General features: G+C 34.8%; 1 protein-coding gene across 6 annotated transcripts in view; it reads right to left on the bottom strand.

The window, feature by feature from the left end:
• The window catches only part of SYT10 (synaptotagmin 10), a 68,587-nt gene that overhangs the window by 41,482 nt on the left and 8,355 nt on the right, over positions 1 to 18,750 (bottom strand). For 5 of the 6 annotated variants that reach the window (XR_014845445.1, XM_001927016.8, XM_085025115.1 and 2 more), the window contains exon 2: positions 8,512 to 8,869. Coding sequence is in view for 1 of the 6 variants with exons in the window: in XM_001927016.8 (XP_001927051.3) it covers positions 8,512 to 8,869 (358 nt within the window). In the remaining 5 variants the exon portion in view is untranslated. The remainder of the gene's footprint in view (positions 1 to 8,511; positions 8,870 to 18,750) is intronic. The other variant, XM_085025117.1, reaches the window with a different exon arrangement.

Raw genomic sequence — 18,750 nt, 5'->3', positions numbered from 1 at the left:
TCATACAAATATCCAACTGATTAAAGTACAAGCCCATTTGACTATTACTGATCCCATCCTTACCCTTCAACCCTAGAAAGGCACCTCATAAGCACTCTTCCAGATGGAGGAGGAAGAATTTTTCCCAACTTACCTGGAATATCTGACTAGATATAGTCAATATTACTTGATACCATAAGAAGAAAATGTATTAATAGGGTAATTTTCAAATATTTTTAACCAAGAACTCCTTTCTTTCAAACACAAGCAGGGATCAGAAGTTGAGTATATGGGAACAGAGCTGATTTGGCTAACATGTGAGTAGAGTCCTTCAGTCTCACTGGAAACCATGCCTATTTTCCCCCACTACCCAAAAGAAAGCATTTGAAGAGCATTACATTGAGACAGAAAGAATACTAGATTGAAATCAGACATCCGTTTGTCCATCCTCCCTGTGGAGTGAGGGCAACTTTGGGCAAGTCACTTCTCTTGTTTGAGCTTTATTTTTCTCATCCATCAAGCAGTCCGTTCACAGTTACGGAGGTCAAATGAGATAGTACAGATAACTTTGAAACTTAACATTTTTCATACTGATAGTAATTACCATTAGAGTTCAGGACACAAGGGCTGAAGGGTGAATGCTATGATGAACTCTGGTTCTGACAATCTCAAATCTAGGTTTCCTGTTTGGGGATGCAGAGCTGGCATAAAATCATTTCTGTGTAAGCATGTCCTGGACTTTCACCCCAGACAACAGATTTCCTCAGATTCCTAGCACCCAGCAGTTCTTTCTTTTCTAAGTGGGAAACCTATATCCTCATACTCTTATTCCTAGGGCATCAAGTAATATTGACTATATCTAGTCAGATATTCCAGGTAAGTTGGGAAAATTTCTCTATATAAGTATAAAATTTACCTTTGATATTGCTTGAGAAGTCAGAGGGGAAAAGCGAAAATATATGTAGCAGCATTTTATTTGTTTATTCAACAGTTTATAAGGAATTCTGCTCTCCTTGCTTTAATACTGACATTTATATTGAAAACTATCAGCAAATAGTTAAAAGTTATCCTATTTCATAGCTAAGGAGGCTCGAATAGTAAATCAATTTTCTGGTAAACAACATTTTCATCTTTATTTGTTTCCCATTTCTTCCATTAAGTTTGAAAAAAAAGGACAAGAGCTATTCAGCACAAAAATATTGAGCATATTGAGAATTTAAAAAAAAATTCATTGTCTTATGTCAGCAAAATCCTCTTGGTTCACTAACACTCTCTGTGACTATGTTTTTGTTTTAATTCCTAACAATGCACAAGTTTCTTCCAACTACTTTGTTTCTAGGTGCTCTGAATTCCTCTGCTTCAATGATGGTCTCTACTTAACTCTGTTACTACCATGTGCACAGCCAGATCTTGCAGTCAACATTAGCTGCAAACTCCCCACAGTCCCAACTTCATGCATGTTCTCTGTTGAGCAACACCTCTGTCCAGCTCACACTCTCTTATACTGTTTTTCTGTTATGTATACAAACAACCTTTCCGACCCACAAGAATTTCCATTTCATTGATTCTATCACTATTTCATAATCCCTAGTTCCTTGATGTCATTTTCTCCTTTTTGACCGGTTTCAAATCCATGGTTAATCATTAGAGCCACTCACACAGTGCATCCCCACTTCCTTTGTTGCTCTCTGCCTTCTTAGTTGCAGGGCAAAACCATAGTCCTGGTGGAATTCAACTTTCCATCTCTACACCTGTATATACGCAAATGAATATAACTAGAGAAAATCATAAAATAACTCTCACTATTCCACTTTAAATTCATTACCACATCTTCATGTAGAGCCTGATTCATTCTTCCTCTCAATTGCTTAAGATTCACAAGAAGACTATTTCACACCATCTCACTTTTCTTCAAATCTCTATCACCGTCTTCATTCCCAATCTCAATTAATGACCTCGTTTCCCATTTCATTAATGAAATTAAAACAAAGAACAGAAATCTTCCAGATTCCCACCACCTCATCAACCTTCTTATCAACATTTGTACTGTATTTTTTACCTTCCTGATTGATATTAATTAATCATGCTGTTACCTAAAGCCAGTTCCTCCACTTATGTACTAAAGCCCATTTTCTCTCATGTCACTTTCAAGAATGGTCCTCTTTGATTCCTGCCTTATTAATTCTGCCTCTTACTACCATCAGCACATTAGGATACTGTTATTTCTGCTATCTTAAAGGAAACTTTTTCCATTCACCCCACTTCTCTTTGTACTGCTGTTTCTTTTAAGACATTTGCAGCAAAATTTGGTGATTTCACCTCCTGGTTTGGAACACCGTCTAAGTGGATGCCAACATTATGTATCACAGATTTTCTCCAGAATTCCAGTCATTATCTGGTTGCGTACTAATTTTTCCACTTAGACTTCTAACAAAATCCTTAAGCACAACAGTTCCAGGTCTTGTGTTTGTGGCTCTTAAACTCACTCCATTCACAGTATCATCTTTCTCAATTTGATCTTTCCAGATGCTCAGGCCAAAACATCGGAGTCATTCTTGACTCTTCTCTTTTTACTCATATGCCTAAGCTAATGTGTCATATACTATCTTTTCTATCTTTAAAATATATCCTGAATCAGACAGTTCTCAGCATCATTAAATACTACCTCCCAGTCGGAACAACCATTATTTCTGGATTACAGTCTACACAGTGGTCTTTTTGCTTCTATTCCTTTGCCTCCAATATTTATACTCAAAACAACCGAGTAATACTTTCAAAACATAAGTCAGATCATGGCACTCCTCTGACTAATAACTCTCTGGTGGCTTCCCATGTTACTCAGAGTAAATCCAAAAACAGTTTAGGTCCTGGTACCTTCCCGATTTTTCTTCTAGTATTCTCCACCTTGCTCTCTCTGCTACACCCACACTGGCTTCCTTGCTGTGGCTGGAACACAGAAGGCTTGTTCCACCTTCCCAGCCTTTGCAGTGGCTGCTTCCTCCACAAGAAAAGTTCTCCCCAAACACCTACATGGACCACCATTCCACCTCTTCAAGTTTTTACTGAAATGTTACCTTCTCAGCAAGTTCTATCCTGACTATCAAATATTAAACTGGTACACTGCTTCCCAATCATACCTACCACTCCTTTTGCACTATTTGTACTATTGTTTTCTATAGAATTTTTTATCTTCAAAATCATCGAGTAATTTACTTAACTGTGTGTTTGGTTCCTCTCTATAAGAAAGCAGGTGGGCAATTTTGAGTTTTGTTCCCCGATGTGTATCAAATGTCTAGAAAAATGCCCAGCACATAACAAGCACTCTATAAATATTATTGAATAAACAAATTAATTAAAAATTCCCCCGATTTAGCCATATGACTAACAATCCAATAATAATAAATGTTATGTGCAGAAAAATTGGTTTTCTTCTCAATTATGTGATATCATGATTAAAATTAATTGAAATAACTTATCTTTATTCTGTTCAAAGATTTACGGGAGACTTGTTCTTTAATAGAAGTTAATGAATGTTGTTATCCTGAAAATACTTGATCTTTCATCATGTTAAAATATATATATACAAATTACAAGAGATGATAAGCAATTGCTTTTGATCCAGCATATATCTAAAGGAATACATATGGAGTATTAGGTTGGGAAATATCTCTTGGTAGCTTTTGATCTACAAATAAAGTTGTAAGAACATAATATTTTATGTTAAAGAAAATAAGCAATATAGAATAAAGCCTAAAAGGTTTTTGTAAAAATATCTCAATAACAACTTTTAAGAATAAGTCCAAGAACATTCTGGTTGATATTACTATGTCCCTATAAGGTCTTTTGACCTTAATTATGTATTCTAGCTCTAAATTTCTATGCTCAATGTGTCTTTTCGGCCTTCCCATAATTGGAATTATGTTTGCTAGCTATCATGAGCCTCTTCCCTAGTGAGTTCAGTAGATTTTGAGGAAAAATGGGATGGTTCTCCAACTGAGTGCACCTAACACCTCCTGTGCCTCTGCATCTCCTTGAGCATACTACAAATAGTCTATTGAAATCATCTGTTTTCAGATCCATCTTCCATTTCCCAACCCTTTTACTAGGCTGTGGTCTTTAGAGTGGCATAAACTAAATATTATTCATATTTTCATGAATTTCATAATAAACATATGCTGAGATTCCAGAAATGTCTGTTGGAGTTTGTAGGAAATAATTTACTCCAAGATTCCTGTGACTAGTGAAAGTCAGCTTCCCAAGAACTATTTGCACTATGAAGGAGTCCCAATCAATTTATAATTAGTGCTTGTAGAAAGGAGATACTATTTATTAGTGCCAGAAAACAAACTTTTCAAGTTTGAGTATATTTTGCACAGTTTTTCTCTGACTTTGGTTCAAAAAGCCACCCCATTTCAAAGAAGTTAGTTTATACACTAAAAATATGTTTTATAAAGGAGATATTTAACAACTTCAAGCATCTGCACAGCATGTTTTATGAACTTCTATTTCATGGAGATAAATCTCAGGTTCACCCATCGTTCTGGTCACTGCTTCTTGATATCCTAGCAAGTTAAATAGCTTTTAAATTCTTCCTTTGTATAACATCTTGCTTCCCACATCTTATGGTATCTTGGAATAAAAACTTCAATTTTTGCAATCTTTTAAGGAGAATTAAATTTTAAAAATATCTGTTAAGGAGAACTATGCAATCCAGTTTTACATATTTTTACATAATTCATTTCTCTTAAAACAATGTGTATTGAATATTCTTCCTGATTTTATGTCTGATGATTTTAAGAATTACTTTTCTACCATCTGATCTAGTGATCTCACTCCTGAGCATGCTTCAGAAGAAAACTATAATTTGAATAGATACATGCACCCCAGTGTTCATTGAGGCACTATTTCCATTAGCCAAGACATGGAAGAAACATTAATGTCCATTGACAAATGAATAGAGAGACACACACCCCCACACACAGCAATATTACTCAGCCATAAAAAAGAATGAAATAGTACCATCTGCAGAAACACAGATGAGCTTAGAGATTGTCATACTAAGTGAAGTAAACAGACAAAGAAATATCATATATCTCATACATGTGGGATCTAAAAAAAATGACACAAATGAATTTATTCGCAAAACAGAAATAGGCTCACAGAGAAAACAAACTTATGGTTACCAAAGGGAAAAGGTGGGGAGAGATAAATTAGGAATTTGGTATTAGTATATATACACTACTAAACCTAAAATAGATAACCAACAAGGACCTACTATATAGCACAGGGACCTAAATGCAATATCTCATAATAATCTATAATAGAAAAGAATCTGAAAAAGAATACATGTATATATACACACACTCTATACATATATATATACTATACTTACATATATATAACATATATACTATATATATATAACTAAATATCTTTGCTGTCCCTAAAACTAGCCCAACATTGTGAACCAACTATGCTTCAAAAAATTACTTTTCTAAAGAGCAACTATAGCTAACTGTAAATTCATCAGCACATATGAGTCAACAATATTTTTCCATGTCATGATTTGTTCATGTTCAATTGGATCAGTCACTAGCTTTCCTAATTATTTTTAATGGGTACTTAGAAACCTAATAGCAGCTAACCTACGTAATTTCTCATCCTTAAATTATTTTGCCACTTACAATTCACCTCATTTCACACTATTAATGAAAGAATGAAAATTGGTGCGTATGCTCATCTATGGGAGTATGCCATCATTAGCCTCTTCCTAATATTACCTCTATTTATCTCACCATCTGATGTTGTCATTAAAGGAGAAAAGTGGAGAGATAATCAATCAATCAATCAAAACCACTCACTTGATGCTAATTCTGCAGCTACAAAGTAATGGAAATTAGGAACACATTAAAGAAATTTATACAGGCTTGTTCTCTGAGAACTTAGCATCTCAGATTTGGCAAACAGCTAGAGCTCAACATTAAGACAATAAATAATTGCTAGACTGTAGGCTTTAAAGCAAGGCTTTGCTTTTGCTAGGCTTTAAAGCAAAATAGCTTATAACTGGACAGAATAAAGGACACTCTCAGATGCATTTTCCTTTCCTTAAATATCTTACAGCAGATAAAAAAGAGGTTATAATTTGGACAAGGGAAGCAGCATAAGCAAAATTACAGAGGCTGAGGGTCGGGATCTACAAGAGGATGATAAAAAGACCAAGCCCCTTCTAATTGGCAAGCATGAAAGATCCATTTGGATAGATAAGATGAGTCATCAAACTCATTTACTGATTTTTTTTTTTTTTTTTGTAAATCAACAAATATACCCTGAGTTCTATAGTGCTTTGTCTAGGTGTCAACAGCAATACAGAAGTGAAACGGGCTTATTTTTTTGACTAGGAAGGCCCAGTGTAGAGTTATATGTATGGAACAATATGGGCCCAAATATTACAATGGTAGCTTGGTGTCATCAGCTTGTAGCAGTCTGGCTTTTAAAAGGTTTGGACTACCTTCAGAATGGATAAGCAATGAGATCCTGCTGTATAGCACTGGGAACTATGTCTAGTCACTTATAATGTAGCATGATAATGTAAGAAAAATAATGTATACATGTATGTAACTGGGAAAACTTGCTGTACAGTAGACAATTGACAAAACACTGTAAACCTGCTCTAATGGAAAAAATAAAAATCATTATAAATGAAAATAAATACATAAATAAAAGGTTTGGAATAGACCTGGAATGAGTGAAGTGTCACTCAATGTTTTTTTTTGTTTTTTTTTTTTTTTAATAAGAGATCTTAGATTCTTCCTTTATAACTTTTCTCAGGTTTCTATCTTTTGTTTTTTTGGCACTTGCCTGATTTTTATCATGCATGAACTACTACATTAGTTTCAAAATAGATGTCTTTTTCTACAGTCTGTCCTACAAACTGTTGTCAAATTAATTTTCCTAAAACACAGCTCTTTATTCAAGGGACTCTTCTGCTGCAAATATTTTGACAAGACAGACCTTGAACATCTTGGCCATGATTTCAAGTCCTTCTCAGACTTTAAATCTGGCTGACTTTATCTTCCATTATTCCTCCGCTGACCTCTATTTTCTGACCAAGGTTAACTTACTTGTAGTTTCCATAGCAAGATTTCCTGTCTTTTCACATTAAATGTTTCCATCTGGAATGCACACCCTCTTCCAATTGCCATTTTGTGAATTCCTATTTTCCTTTGGCTTTGGTTTAATGTCCCTTGTTCATGGCTTAGCTGGAAATGATTTTTCTATTCTCTTAATTCCACATTCTCCATCAGTTTGTTCTCTGCATATGTTGTGAATTTAACAAGTTAATAATAAGAAATACATAGATACCTGTTGGGTTGTTGTCCAACCAGCAGGGTAATGAGGCCAAGAGTCCAGGTATTTGAAAAGGATGATGAAAACTTGGGAAATGTGGCAATTTCCAGCAATACTGTTAACTAATCATGATGTCACTGAAGTATAGAGACAAATAAAACTTGAGAGAATATGTGGTGTTTGTTATCTATCATTTGGGCCAAATAAAGGGAGTCCCAACACTACATTAGAACTGGGATAATCTGATAAGATGAGGAAACCAAACATTAAAGTTCAATTTATTGTGTATGTGTATGGGGGAGAGGTTGATTTTGCTAGCACTTGGAGAAAAGTTAACATTTGAGTGGAATAATGTGATTTACCATGATTACATCATGCCCTCAAGCTCTGTGGCTGCATAATAAGTTTCTCTTCCTCTTCATATAAAGGTAATTTTCATTCAAATTTCATTTAAATTCCATTCAATTTTTTGCTGATTTTTTTTTCCAGGCTGCATTAAAATGTACCTCCTTAAAATGTATCTCCTTAAGGAAGTCTTCTTCTTCCTTCTTTTCCTATATAGTCCTTGGTATGCTTATGGTATTCACCAACACTTGTAGAGTTAACCACACTCTGATCAGTATTAAAGTTTGGTCTATGGGAGTTCAAATAACAACAAAATTTTCCAGCAGTTTATGGTGTAGATGCTAAACAAGTGTAGACTAAATATTAGTCTCTATTACTCAGTTGACTGTGAACTTCTAGATGATTTCATGAAATGCTTTGCAAATAGCTTCTTTCTTGATATATGTTGGTTGTATTAAACTAAATTGAAAGACTGCAAATAGTGGCTATTAACCAGTGATATTTCAAAGGAAAGAGTAGATAAATAATAAGCTCTAGTTAGAAGATTTTAATGAACCTCAAGTTCTACTAAGTCCCTTTCATGGTACTGCTCTCTATTTGGCTTCTTGGTCTTCAATTTATCTCTCTCTTCATTCCTATTTATTCTGTTCTACTCATTCCCTGCTTATTCTATAATCTGTTTCCTATGTCTTTCTCATTTTTCCTGTTTGTCTTTTCTCCTTTTCTACCTCAATTTTTCTCTTAGGAAATCATATACAACACACACACACACACACACACACACACACACACACACACACACGCCACATACACAGTTGTATATATTTGATCTTTCCTTACCGGGATGAAGATGTAGGCTCAGTAGTTTGTCTTTGCACACGTGCATGTTTAATTAAATGTTCCTTTAAAGCAGTTTGGACTTCTGCTGGGATATCAGGGGAAGTGTGGCTGATTTTTATTGCAGGCTCAATAGCTTTTAGTGCTGGCTTTCCATTTTCTTTAACCTCTTTTTTCTCTTCAGTCTCAAAAACTTCAGTAGGAGCACTTGAAATGCTCTGTGGAAGGGTAGTAACATTGGAAGTCACAGGTTTGCTCTTCCAGCAAGGCCAACACAATTTCCAGAAGACAAAAAGTGAAACGACCAGTAAGGCCAGGCCGCAAAAGCTGACAACAACTGCTAACAGGCTGACTGAAATATCTGGAGAAAATGACAATGAAGAAAAACATTAAGTCATTGATAGTGTACATAATAGGGCAGCAATGGTTGGATAATGTGACATTACAGTTATTATTAATAGTTTGCTGATTTAAGGTTTCACAAATTTACTTTTAAGTTATCTTTGTGGGGAGGAAATATTAATAATTATGTTTGGAAATTCTCGAAGGAGTTAATTTGAAAAATTCCATCCCAGGGGAGTCCCTGCTGTGGCTCAGTAATAGCGAACTTGACTAGTATCTGAGAGGATGCAGGTTTGATCCCTGGCCTCACTCAGTGGGTTAAGGATCTGGCGTTGCCATGAGCTGTGGTGTAGGTTGCAGACACGGCTTGGATCCTGCGTTGCTGTGGCTGTGGTATAGGCTGGCAGCTGCAGCTCCAATTGAACCCCTAGCCTGGGAAATTTCGTAGGTTGCAGGGGTGGCCCTAAAAGTAAAAAAGAAAAATTCCATCCCAGGAAGTTTCTGGTGCGTGTGGGGAATGTGGGAACTCCGTACCATCTTCCCCAATTTTTCTGCACATCTACAACTGTTTTAAACAGTAAATTCCATTTAAAGACATTAATAATATCCCCCTTACTCACTTCCATTATCACCCTCCTAAAATAACTAATGTTAGCAGTCTGCATTATAGCATTCTTAAAGTTTGGAAAACCAAATAGATTTCCCATGAAGGAAACTTTTTCTAGTTTAGATAAACTTACACTTTTCTTTTACAACTTTGTTTTGCATCAATATCAAACACAAATCCAACTTCTTTTGTTTCCAATAAAGCTTTTAGAAATATGCTATAGGCTGACCTGTGTCTGTTGCTCCACCCTCTCCAAAATCATATGTTAAAGTCCTAATCCCCAGTACCTCAGAATGTGACTGAACTTGGAGATGGGCTCTTTAAATTAGGGTGAAATGATGCCAAATGGATAAGCCCTAATCCAATAATACTGGTGTCTTTATAAGACCAGATCAAGACAAAGACAGTCACAGAAGAAAGACACGTGAAGACCTGGGGAAAAGGCAGCAAAAGGGGAGATGCCTCAGAAGAAATAAATCCTCCTGACACCTTTATCTCAGACTTCTAGCTTCCACATCTCTGAGGAATAAGCTGCTAAAGCTACCCAGCCTGTGGTACTTGGTTATGGCAGCTCTGGCAAAGTAAAGAATAAATCAAATTTCCTATAACCACCATTGGAAATCCAGGAGATTCTACCCCTTCCCCAAAGCAAGTGACCCCAATTTGGTGTGTCTCTGCCTTGCTCAAGCACTAATAAACAAAAATATCTCTCAAGTAACCATAAAAAATGTAATTATTTAACAAACTTATTTATATAAATGGTTTTTGAACATTTCCTTGTTTAGGTTGATGTTTTTTATTCAACAATACTTGAGATTTCATCATGACGGATATTTTGATTATGCTCTATGTTTGCAATTACAACACCGCTACAATGAACATCTTTGCACACTTGTCTCTATGTATATTTGTGAATGATTCTCTAAGGTAAATATCTAGAAATAGAATTTCAGGGCCATATGCTATGCACATATTTAGTTTTACTAGATATTTCCAAAAAGAATCCCAGACTGACTAACAAAAACATCATATAAGTTTACCAGTTTCTACAAATTCACATTTCCCTGATCAGTAAGATAAAATTGTTCCAGTTAAATTCCCAATTTATAGCCGATGGCAATCCATCCAGAAATTAATTTCAAGTTTTTATTATTATTTAATTATAAGAACAAAAATTAATTTTGACATTCTATGGTACATAGACACTAATATTTTCCCTCATCTTTCAATTGCTTACTAAAGCTACCACTGACTATATATTTCCATTTATATTTCATTGGTGAGGAGTGTGTGATCATATTTTGTATTGTGCAGTTTATTTTTACTTTTTAAAATTATTTATTAGCACCATAATTTGAGGAAAAGGGAAAAATTATAAAATTAGCATGCTTCCTGATTATTATAGTTTATTTAAACTCCACTTACATTATATTGCTCTGGATATTTTAACTAATTAACTTCTTCAACAGGCTAACTTCCACCCGTTTGGAACCAAAGCCAAGACATAAGGAAACTGCAGGACAGTGTGGCAGGATAAGGGAAAGGAGGAAAATAGTTTTCAGTCTATTGACTGAAAATGTCCCCTGTTTCTTAGATTATTTGGGCTGATTTCAACTTGTATGTAGAGGGGGAGCAGGGTTCCATTATCACCAGCAATTCTCTGGATACCAACTGGGTGTTCTTAAAATTCAATTCAATTCAGATGCTTACCTGCCTGGAGGTAGCATCAGATTCCACCAGTTAAGGGTTTAGTCCTACAAGACCGCCAGCTTGCCGTCACATACCAGTAGCAAACCCAGGTTGTTATTTGTGCATCTCTGACCAACCAGCTATAGATTGTTGGTTCCCATGTCCCCTTCCTTGGGTTCAATTAATTTGCCAGAGCAGCTTACAGAACTTGGGAAACTCATTTATTTATCAGTATATTATAAAAAGATACAAGGCTATCTTATAAAAGGATTACTAGTTTATTATGAAAGGATATAACTCAGGAAGATCCAGCTAGAAGAGATGCACAGGGCAAAGTATGGGGAGAGAGCATGCTCTTCCTAGATTTCTGCATATTCAATCCAGAAGCTCTCTGAACCTCAACCGTTTGGGTTTTTATGGCAGCTCCATTACACCAGCATGATTGAGTAAATAATAGTCCACTGGTGAACTGTTCAACCTTCAGCCATTTTCCTCTCCCTGAAGGCCAAGAGGAGGGTACTGCAAGTTCCAACTCTCTAATTCCATGGTCAGTTCTTCTGGAAACCAGCCCCCATCCTCAGGTGAGGTCCAAAAGTCACCTCATTAACCTAACAAAACAGTTTTATGGCTCTCATCAGTAAGAAAATTCCAAAGACTGTGGGAGCTATGAGCCAAAAATTGTGGATGAAGACTAAATATACATGCACAGTATCATACTACCCTTCTCACTAGTGTGGGGATGTAAAATATTTCATCCAAACCAAGTCACTTTTGAAAAGGCTTTAGGGTAGCAGGAATAAGTTAATTCATATTCTTGCAACTCAGATAAATGGTCACTGTACCTCTTCCAGCCTAACATCCTTCTAGATCACCCCTTAGCCATGTGGGTTAGATCCAAACTTTGCATGGCATTTCACTGTATCTTTGTGATTTAACTTCTCGCTATTGATCCAACTATATTTGTATGTCTCTATCCTACCTATTCCCCTCCCCTGACCACACATTACTCTCTTATGATTTTGTTTAGGCAGTGTCAAGCAGCGCCGGTGCATTTTTGCCTCCTATCTGGCTGCCTGGCAAGCTTGTATTCATGCTTCAATAACTAGATGCAGTAGGACCTCTTGCCTGCCCCTCTATTCTTAAAGGGCTTTTAATGCATACCCACGATCATCACACTAGTATAGTAACAATTTATTGGCCTATAATCTTTTATTTCAAATGTTTGGGACAATATGATTGAAGAATTATTACTTTTTAAGGTAATATGGTTCACATTATTTGGGATACAATCTAGTAACAAAACACATCATATAGAGTAGTCATCAGACTTCCTGTGTGGCTCACAATGTATAGAGTAGTCATACTAAGTGGAATCACTGACGACCATAAGCGACTTAATGCAAGTTTAGGTAAGTTGCCAAACTGTACAATTTACACAATAATTTTCAGTTTTCAGAGATTCAGAGGCTTCATAATTGTGGATAAGGGATTGTGGATGTGTTCTTATCTTGCTTCTCCAAATGCTCCCGTCCTACCAATACATTCACTCCCTTTATTTACCTCCTTATTTTTAGTATTTAGTATATATCACATGGTCAAAAAATATTTTTGGAGTTACTGTATACACATTTTGGGAATGATCTGAAAATATACTCAAATGTCTATGAATTTCAAGGTGGCCAGATAACTAAAAGTTCAGTGATATGGAGGGTAAATACAGAAATTCTTTAACAAGGAAAATAGTATAATATAACTTTACTGTAGAACAATTTAGAGTTGGGTTCAAATGTCAACTCCACCACCGTATGACTTGAGGCAAACTGTTGAGACTTTAAGAGTCTTAGTAATATAGGCGAATTTATATTTATTTCTTAGGAATGTTGTGAGGTTAATGAAAGGAAATATATATAAATTATTTAGCATCATAATTTGCATAATAAGTGCAATACTGGGTTGCTAATATTATCAACTTTTTTTTCTTTAAACAAGAGTACCTAGGGAAAAAGAGGCATTAATATGGATTAAGTTTGGATTGAATGGTGATTCACTGATTAGAAGAGAAACTCATCCTGTAATGCTATCTAGTGCTAAAAAGTGAATTTGTTTATAATGGAAACCAAAATTTCTATGTAAATACTAGTATTTCAGGAAGATAATAAATAACATTCTATTTTCCTACCCACTTGTACTCAGAACAGCTGAGAGACATAATATTCAAGCAGGCAGCAATTAAAATACAAGGGAATATCAGCTTAGGTCTATCATAAAGTGGACTTGCTAATATATCACCCTGAATTAACTAGACTTGCCCAGTCACAGGCCTGGTTGGACAACCACAGGAGCTCTCCATGGAGACTTGACTGTACAAAATTTACTACATAAAGGAGCACAGAAAATTTGTTGCCTGATGATATCAATCATATGCCTCAAAGAAGAGGGAAAAAGGTAAATTCTATGATTTTTCCTACATTGTAGCTCCTTCTATTCAGAAATGTAAAGCAAGGACAGAAGGGATTTCCCCACAACAGCAAAAAGGGAAAGTACTTGAGTTAGTTAGAATTTTATCCAGAAAAATAAGACTAAAATTATAAAAACAGGCTTACTAAATTACAAATTTTTACATTGCTTATTATTACAGTTATGATTAATTATTAAAAGTATTAAAAAACAAAACCAAGAGTTTAATTCTCAGGTATTTATGACAATTTTTTTCAACAAGCTTTGTTTAACAAGATAAAGAAGAATCTGACTATCAAAACATTAAGGGAGGATATGTGAGAATTTATAAAGTCATCAAAATTTTTTAAATGATTTCTATGATTGTGATTCGACATTTAACTAAGATATGAAGGATGTTATGAGTTTTGACTTAGCTCAAATTAAAATAAGTGGTCCCGGAAACATTTTTAAGTTAAGGTACAAAATGGTTGGGTACGCATTTCAGAAATGACACTTTGGCTAGGGAGAAGATAAGAGTGTAGTACAGACTAGAAGAGGAAAAAAAAAAAAGATAAAACTGAAGGACTTTATTAAATAGCAGAATCTGAATCCATGAAAGAGAAGATAAAAGATCCTCAATAGAATCCTGAGTAAACCGATAACTGAAGAAAGAATTTTAAGGACCAAAGAGTCTACACAGAAGACTGAAAGAGAGTAGAAACATGAGAAAAAATGAGATTGTGCTTTCACAGAAGTTTGGAGAAGAATATTTTAAGAAGTGGTAAGCAGTATAAAAAGTTAAAATAAGTTGAATTTAAAAAAAGGTTGACGAGTAGTTCCCATTGTGAGTCAGCTACTAATCCAACTAGTACCCATGAGGATGTGGGTTCAATTCCTTTTTTTTTTTTTTTGCCCCTCAATTTTCTAATCTTTATTTATTTTTTAAATTGTTATTTCCCCAATACATTTTTTTTTCTGCTGTACAGCATGGTGACCTGGTTATATATACATGTATACATTCTTTTTTCTCACATTATCATGCTCCACCATAAGTGGCTAGACATAGTTCCCAGTGCTACAATTCCTGACCTCATTCAGTGAGTTAAGGATCCAGAGTTGCCTGAGCTGTGGTGAGGTCACAGTTGAGGCATTGCTGTGGCTGTTGGCATAGGCCCCTAGCCTGGGAACTTCCTTCCACATGCCACAGGTGAGGCCTTAAAAATCAAATAAATAAATAAATAAAATTTTTTCAAAAATAGAAAAGGGTTGACAAGTAACCATTAACTTTAACAAGTAGGTCTTTAGTGAGCTCAATAAGGCTAGTGAAGCAGAGGCTGTGTTAATCAGATTACTGTGTTTAATGCATGAATAGGAGTGAGGAAATGAATCCTGTGAGTATAGATAGTTCCTTTAGGAAATGTATTTAGGAAAGGGGAAAGAGACAGCAATAACTAAGGAAGCACATGGAATTGATGGTGTTTTAATTAGGATATGCATTATTTCAGCATGTTTTAAAATTTAGGAGAAGGGATCAGCAGATGAAAAGAGATAGAAAATTAAGCAGGGTGAATAATCAAAAGTAAAGGCACATAAAGAAGAGAACAATGGATGGAGTCTGAAGCAAAGGTGAAAGAACTGCATCACTTCTTCTTTTGTAAGAAAAAAAAGAATGGTTCTGGAACCAAGTAAGCTTATTGGTAGAGACAGGAAGTCAAATCATTTATTATAATTTTCTATGCAAAGTAGGAGTTGGGGTCAACTGCCAGTTATTTTGAGATATTGGAGAATAATTTGGAATATTTAGAGTGGGAAAATTTTGAAATATAAACTTTAGAGAACAGGAAAAAAATTGAACAGGAAAACACAGGATGAATTGAGGGTACTTTTGAAAGTGGAGACAAAGAGTGATACTAGTCTACTTGGTTTTAAAATCTCCTAAATATTCAGTTTCTTTGGGGTAGGAATAAAGATCAGATGAATTTCCATGAATGAGCACCTCGTACCCTCCCAGGAGAAATGTGATATAAACCTCGAAGGAGAAAGTGGTTGCAATGATGAAATAATGTATTGTAAGTATGATGCCACATTTATTGACAGGGAATTTACACAGAAGTAGAAAAGTGGATAGAGTTTCCAAATGAGAAAGATAAAAGCATAAGAGCTTTTGGTTGGGGCTTGGGGTATTTGGATTTATAATTCTAAGCTAGCACTGTTCAAACATAATGGCAAGTTCTTACACATGATCATAAAAGAAATGAAGTATGGTGGAGATGAGATTATCATTGGATGAAAGGGGCCAACCACTTTAGGTCTGGCTGATGAATATAAATGGCTTGCTTTCTCCACAAAGACTTTGAAGTTATCCATTGTAATGAGTAAACACATTGAGTAGGATATCTCTAGCTCAAATTTTCAGTGTCTCAGGAAAATTAAAAGAATCCATTATACACCATTCATCCAATTCTATCTTGGTAAGAATTAGAGTTAATGAAATTTACAAAAATTAGATTAGGCTCAAAGAAAATCAAGTTTAAAACTGCTCAAACTCTGGTTTCATTACATACATCCATACATATGCATAACTATTGCTTCTACCATTATCTACTTTTCTATTTGTCTATATGTCTGACTCTATGTCTCTGACTCATTTTCAGTGATAAAGATCTTACTTTTATTATTTCTTAGTATCTCAAAATAAAGTGACATAGTTCTGAAAAAAAAAAAAAACAGAAAAGACCACTCATCAGAAAACAGAATAAACCAAAAGATGCTAATTCCTAGAAAACTTTTATTAAAACAGAACTTTGTTAACGTTTATGTAATCAGATTATAACATTTGCATGATTTTAGTCATTGTGGATTATAAATACTGTTACGGCTAATTACCCATGCAGATAGCTACAATGATGTAGAAAAAGCAGAGACCAATTAGTATGCTCTCAACTGGTATACTCTCAATTCCAATTACTACTGCCTTAATTGATAATCTGTGTCTTTCTGGATTACTTTTTTAAATTTTAAAATTCAACTACAATTTAATTTTTATTTATTTATTTGTCTTTTTTTAAGGGCCACACCTGTGGCACACTGAAGTTCCTAGACAGGGGTTCAATCAGATCTGTAGCACCAGCCAATGCCACAGCCAGAGCAACATGGGATGCAAGCTGCATCTGCAACCTACACCACAGCTCAAGCAACACTGGATCCTTAACTCACTGAGCAAGGCCAGGGATTGAACCTGCATCCTCATGGCTACTAGTAGGGTTCGTTAACTGCTGACTTTGAAGAGAACTCCTAGAATTTAATTTTTAGAATTTAATTTCTTAAAATGTACAAAAAAGTAATTTCTCAATTAATCAGAAGTTATAATTTAGCTCACGTATATTCCAAACCTTTTGTTTCTTTGGTTATTCCTCATTGATGACTGACAGCAGACCATGTTTATAAAGCATTCTGTAGAGAACATGGGATAATAAAACTCAAACTAATGACTTTTATTCAAAGAAGGTTGATGAAAGCTGCTTCTAAAATAACGATTTGGAACCATCATTGAAGTTAACTTATTTATACTATTCATATGGTATTGTTGTTATAATGGTGCATAATTGAGATTTCTATAACAAAGGATTAAATTAATAGTTACTTAAACAAGATAGAAGTTTAGTTCTCTCATGCAACCAACTGCCCCAGCACAAACAAGCCAGGGCAGATACATCAGCTTCACGTGTCTGGAATCCTGGTTTCTTCCATATTTTTGCTTCTCTTTTCAAAGGTTTCTTCCTTCTCCTTAAAGTCCAAAATGTCAAGCTGCCATATTCCAGGCAGCTGGATGTAGGAAGACTAACAAGAGAAAAAGAAAGGTGACGGTGCACCCTTTCATTTTAAGGCACAACCTAGAAGTACGCACCTCACCGCTGCTAACATTCTGTAGGTCAGAACTTAGTCATGTGATTATACCAAAATGCAAGGTATACTGAAAAAAAGTTGTCCTTTTTAATGCTGCTACATGCCAAACTAAAAATAAAGGATTATAATGCTGTGAAATAGAAGGGAGAAATGAATACTGGGACATAGCTAGCAGTCTTATTCTCATCCATAAATCCAGTAAATAATCAATCAACATATAACCCTTGCAACTATGCCTCTTATAATTTCCATTTTAATTGTATTACCTTGAATACAAAATATCTTACCTTTATCTTGAATTTCAGTAAATAAGAAATATTTTGTATTGATACCATATTTAATTGATTATAAAATACATATTTTTAAACATTTTCATTTTCTGAAATCAGAATGTATAAGTTTATCAATGGCTTGTTACAATCACTAACAGCCATTAGGTAAGTGTGTCATAATTTTCTTTGCATATGTGCCAAAGCAAATACATCCACATCAGAAGTCAGAGAGTGAGTATAAGTGGCTTGGAAGAAAATACTTGAGAAAATAGTGAAGCACATAGTTGACTTTTATAAGCCAAACTTTGTTGGGAATAGGTGGGGAAGGTAATGAGTCAGATGAGCTCGGAAATCTTGCCAACATTTGACATAATTGTATAGCTAGCTTTAGAGCACAGCAACACTAGGCTTTTATATCTTTTATGAATTATTTTAAGGAAAAAAATGCATCATTACCACTCTTGACAAAATTCTTGATGGCACAGAATCCAATAATGAGTGGATAAAACAAAGATATCACCACTTCTGAATCAAGATGTTCAGAAGAGTCAGACACAGAAACTTAATTTTTAAATTATTTTAGCCACCTTATGTCTTCTTTTTTATATTTGTACAAGATGGGTATATGTTTTAAAAAAATCTATGTTAGACATAGAGTTTAAACTTAGAGTTTTAAAGAAGTATTTCACATAATTATAACTTAACAGTTCTATATGATAAGAAAGCATCAAGTCAATATAATCTGCAACAATCTTTTTCCATTTTTGGTACTATATAAAATAATGATGCATCTTATAGTCAATAGCATCTTAGATTCAATGCAATATGGTATCTAGTACCAAATATGGTATTAAAACAACCACATTTAAAAATTGCTACATATGTTCCTAATTGAGTAACTGATTTATAATCTGTGATTGTATATTACATACTTACATTACCTTGAACAACTATTCACAACATTTAATTAGTGGCACCAGTACATTT

The sequence above is a fragment of the Sus scrofa genome, chromosome 5 (assembly GCF_054392235.1).
Source record: "Sus scrofa isolate SSC_HxYL_T2T_F1_AM1 chromosome 5, Sscrofa_HxYL_maternal_Yorkshire_Landrace_v2.0, whole genome shotgun sequence".
NCBI lineage: Eukaryota > Metazoa > Chordata > Mammalia > Artiodactyla > Suidae > Sus > Sus scrofa.
Note: the sequence above shows the minus strand (reverse complement) of the source record. Positions and strands in the feature narration are given on the sequence as shown.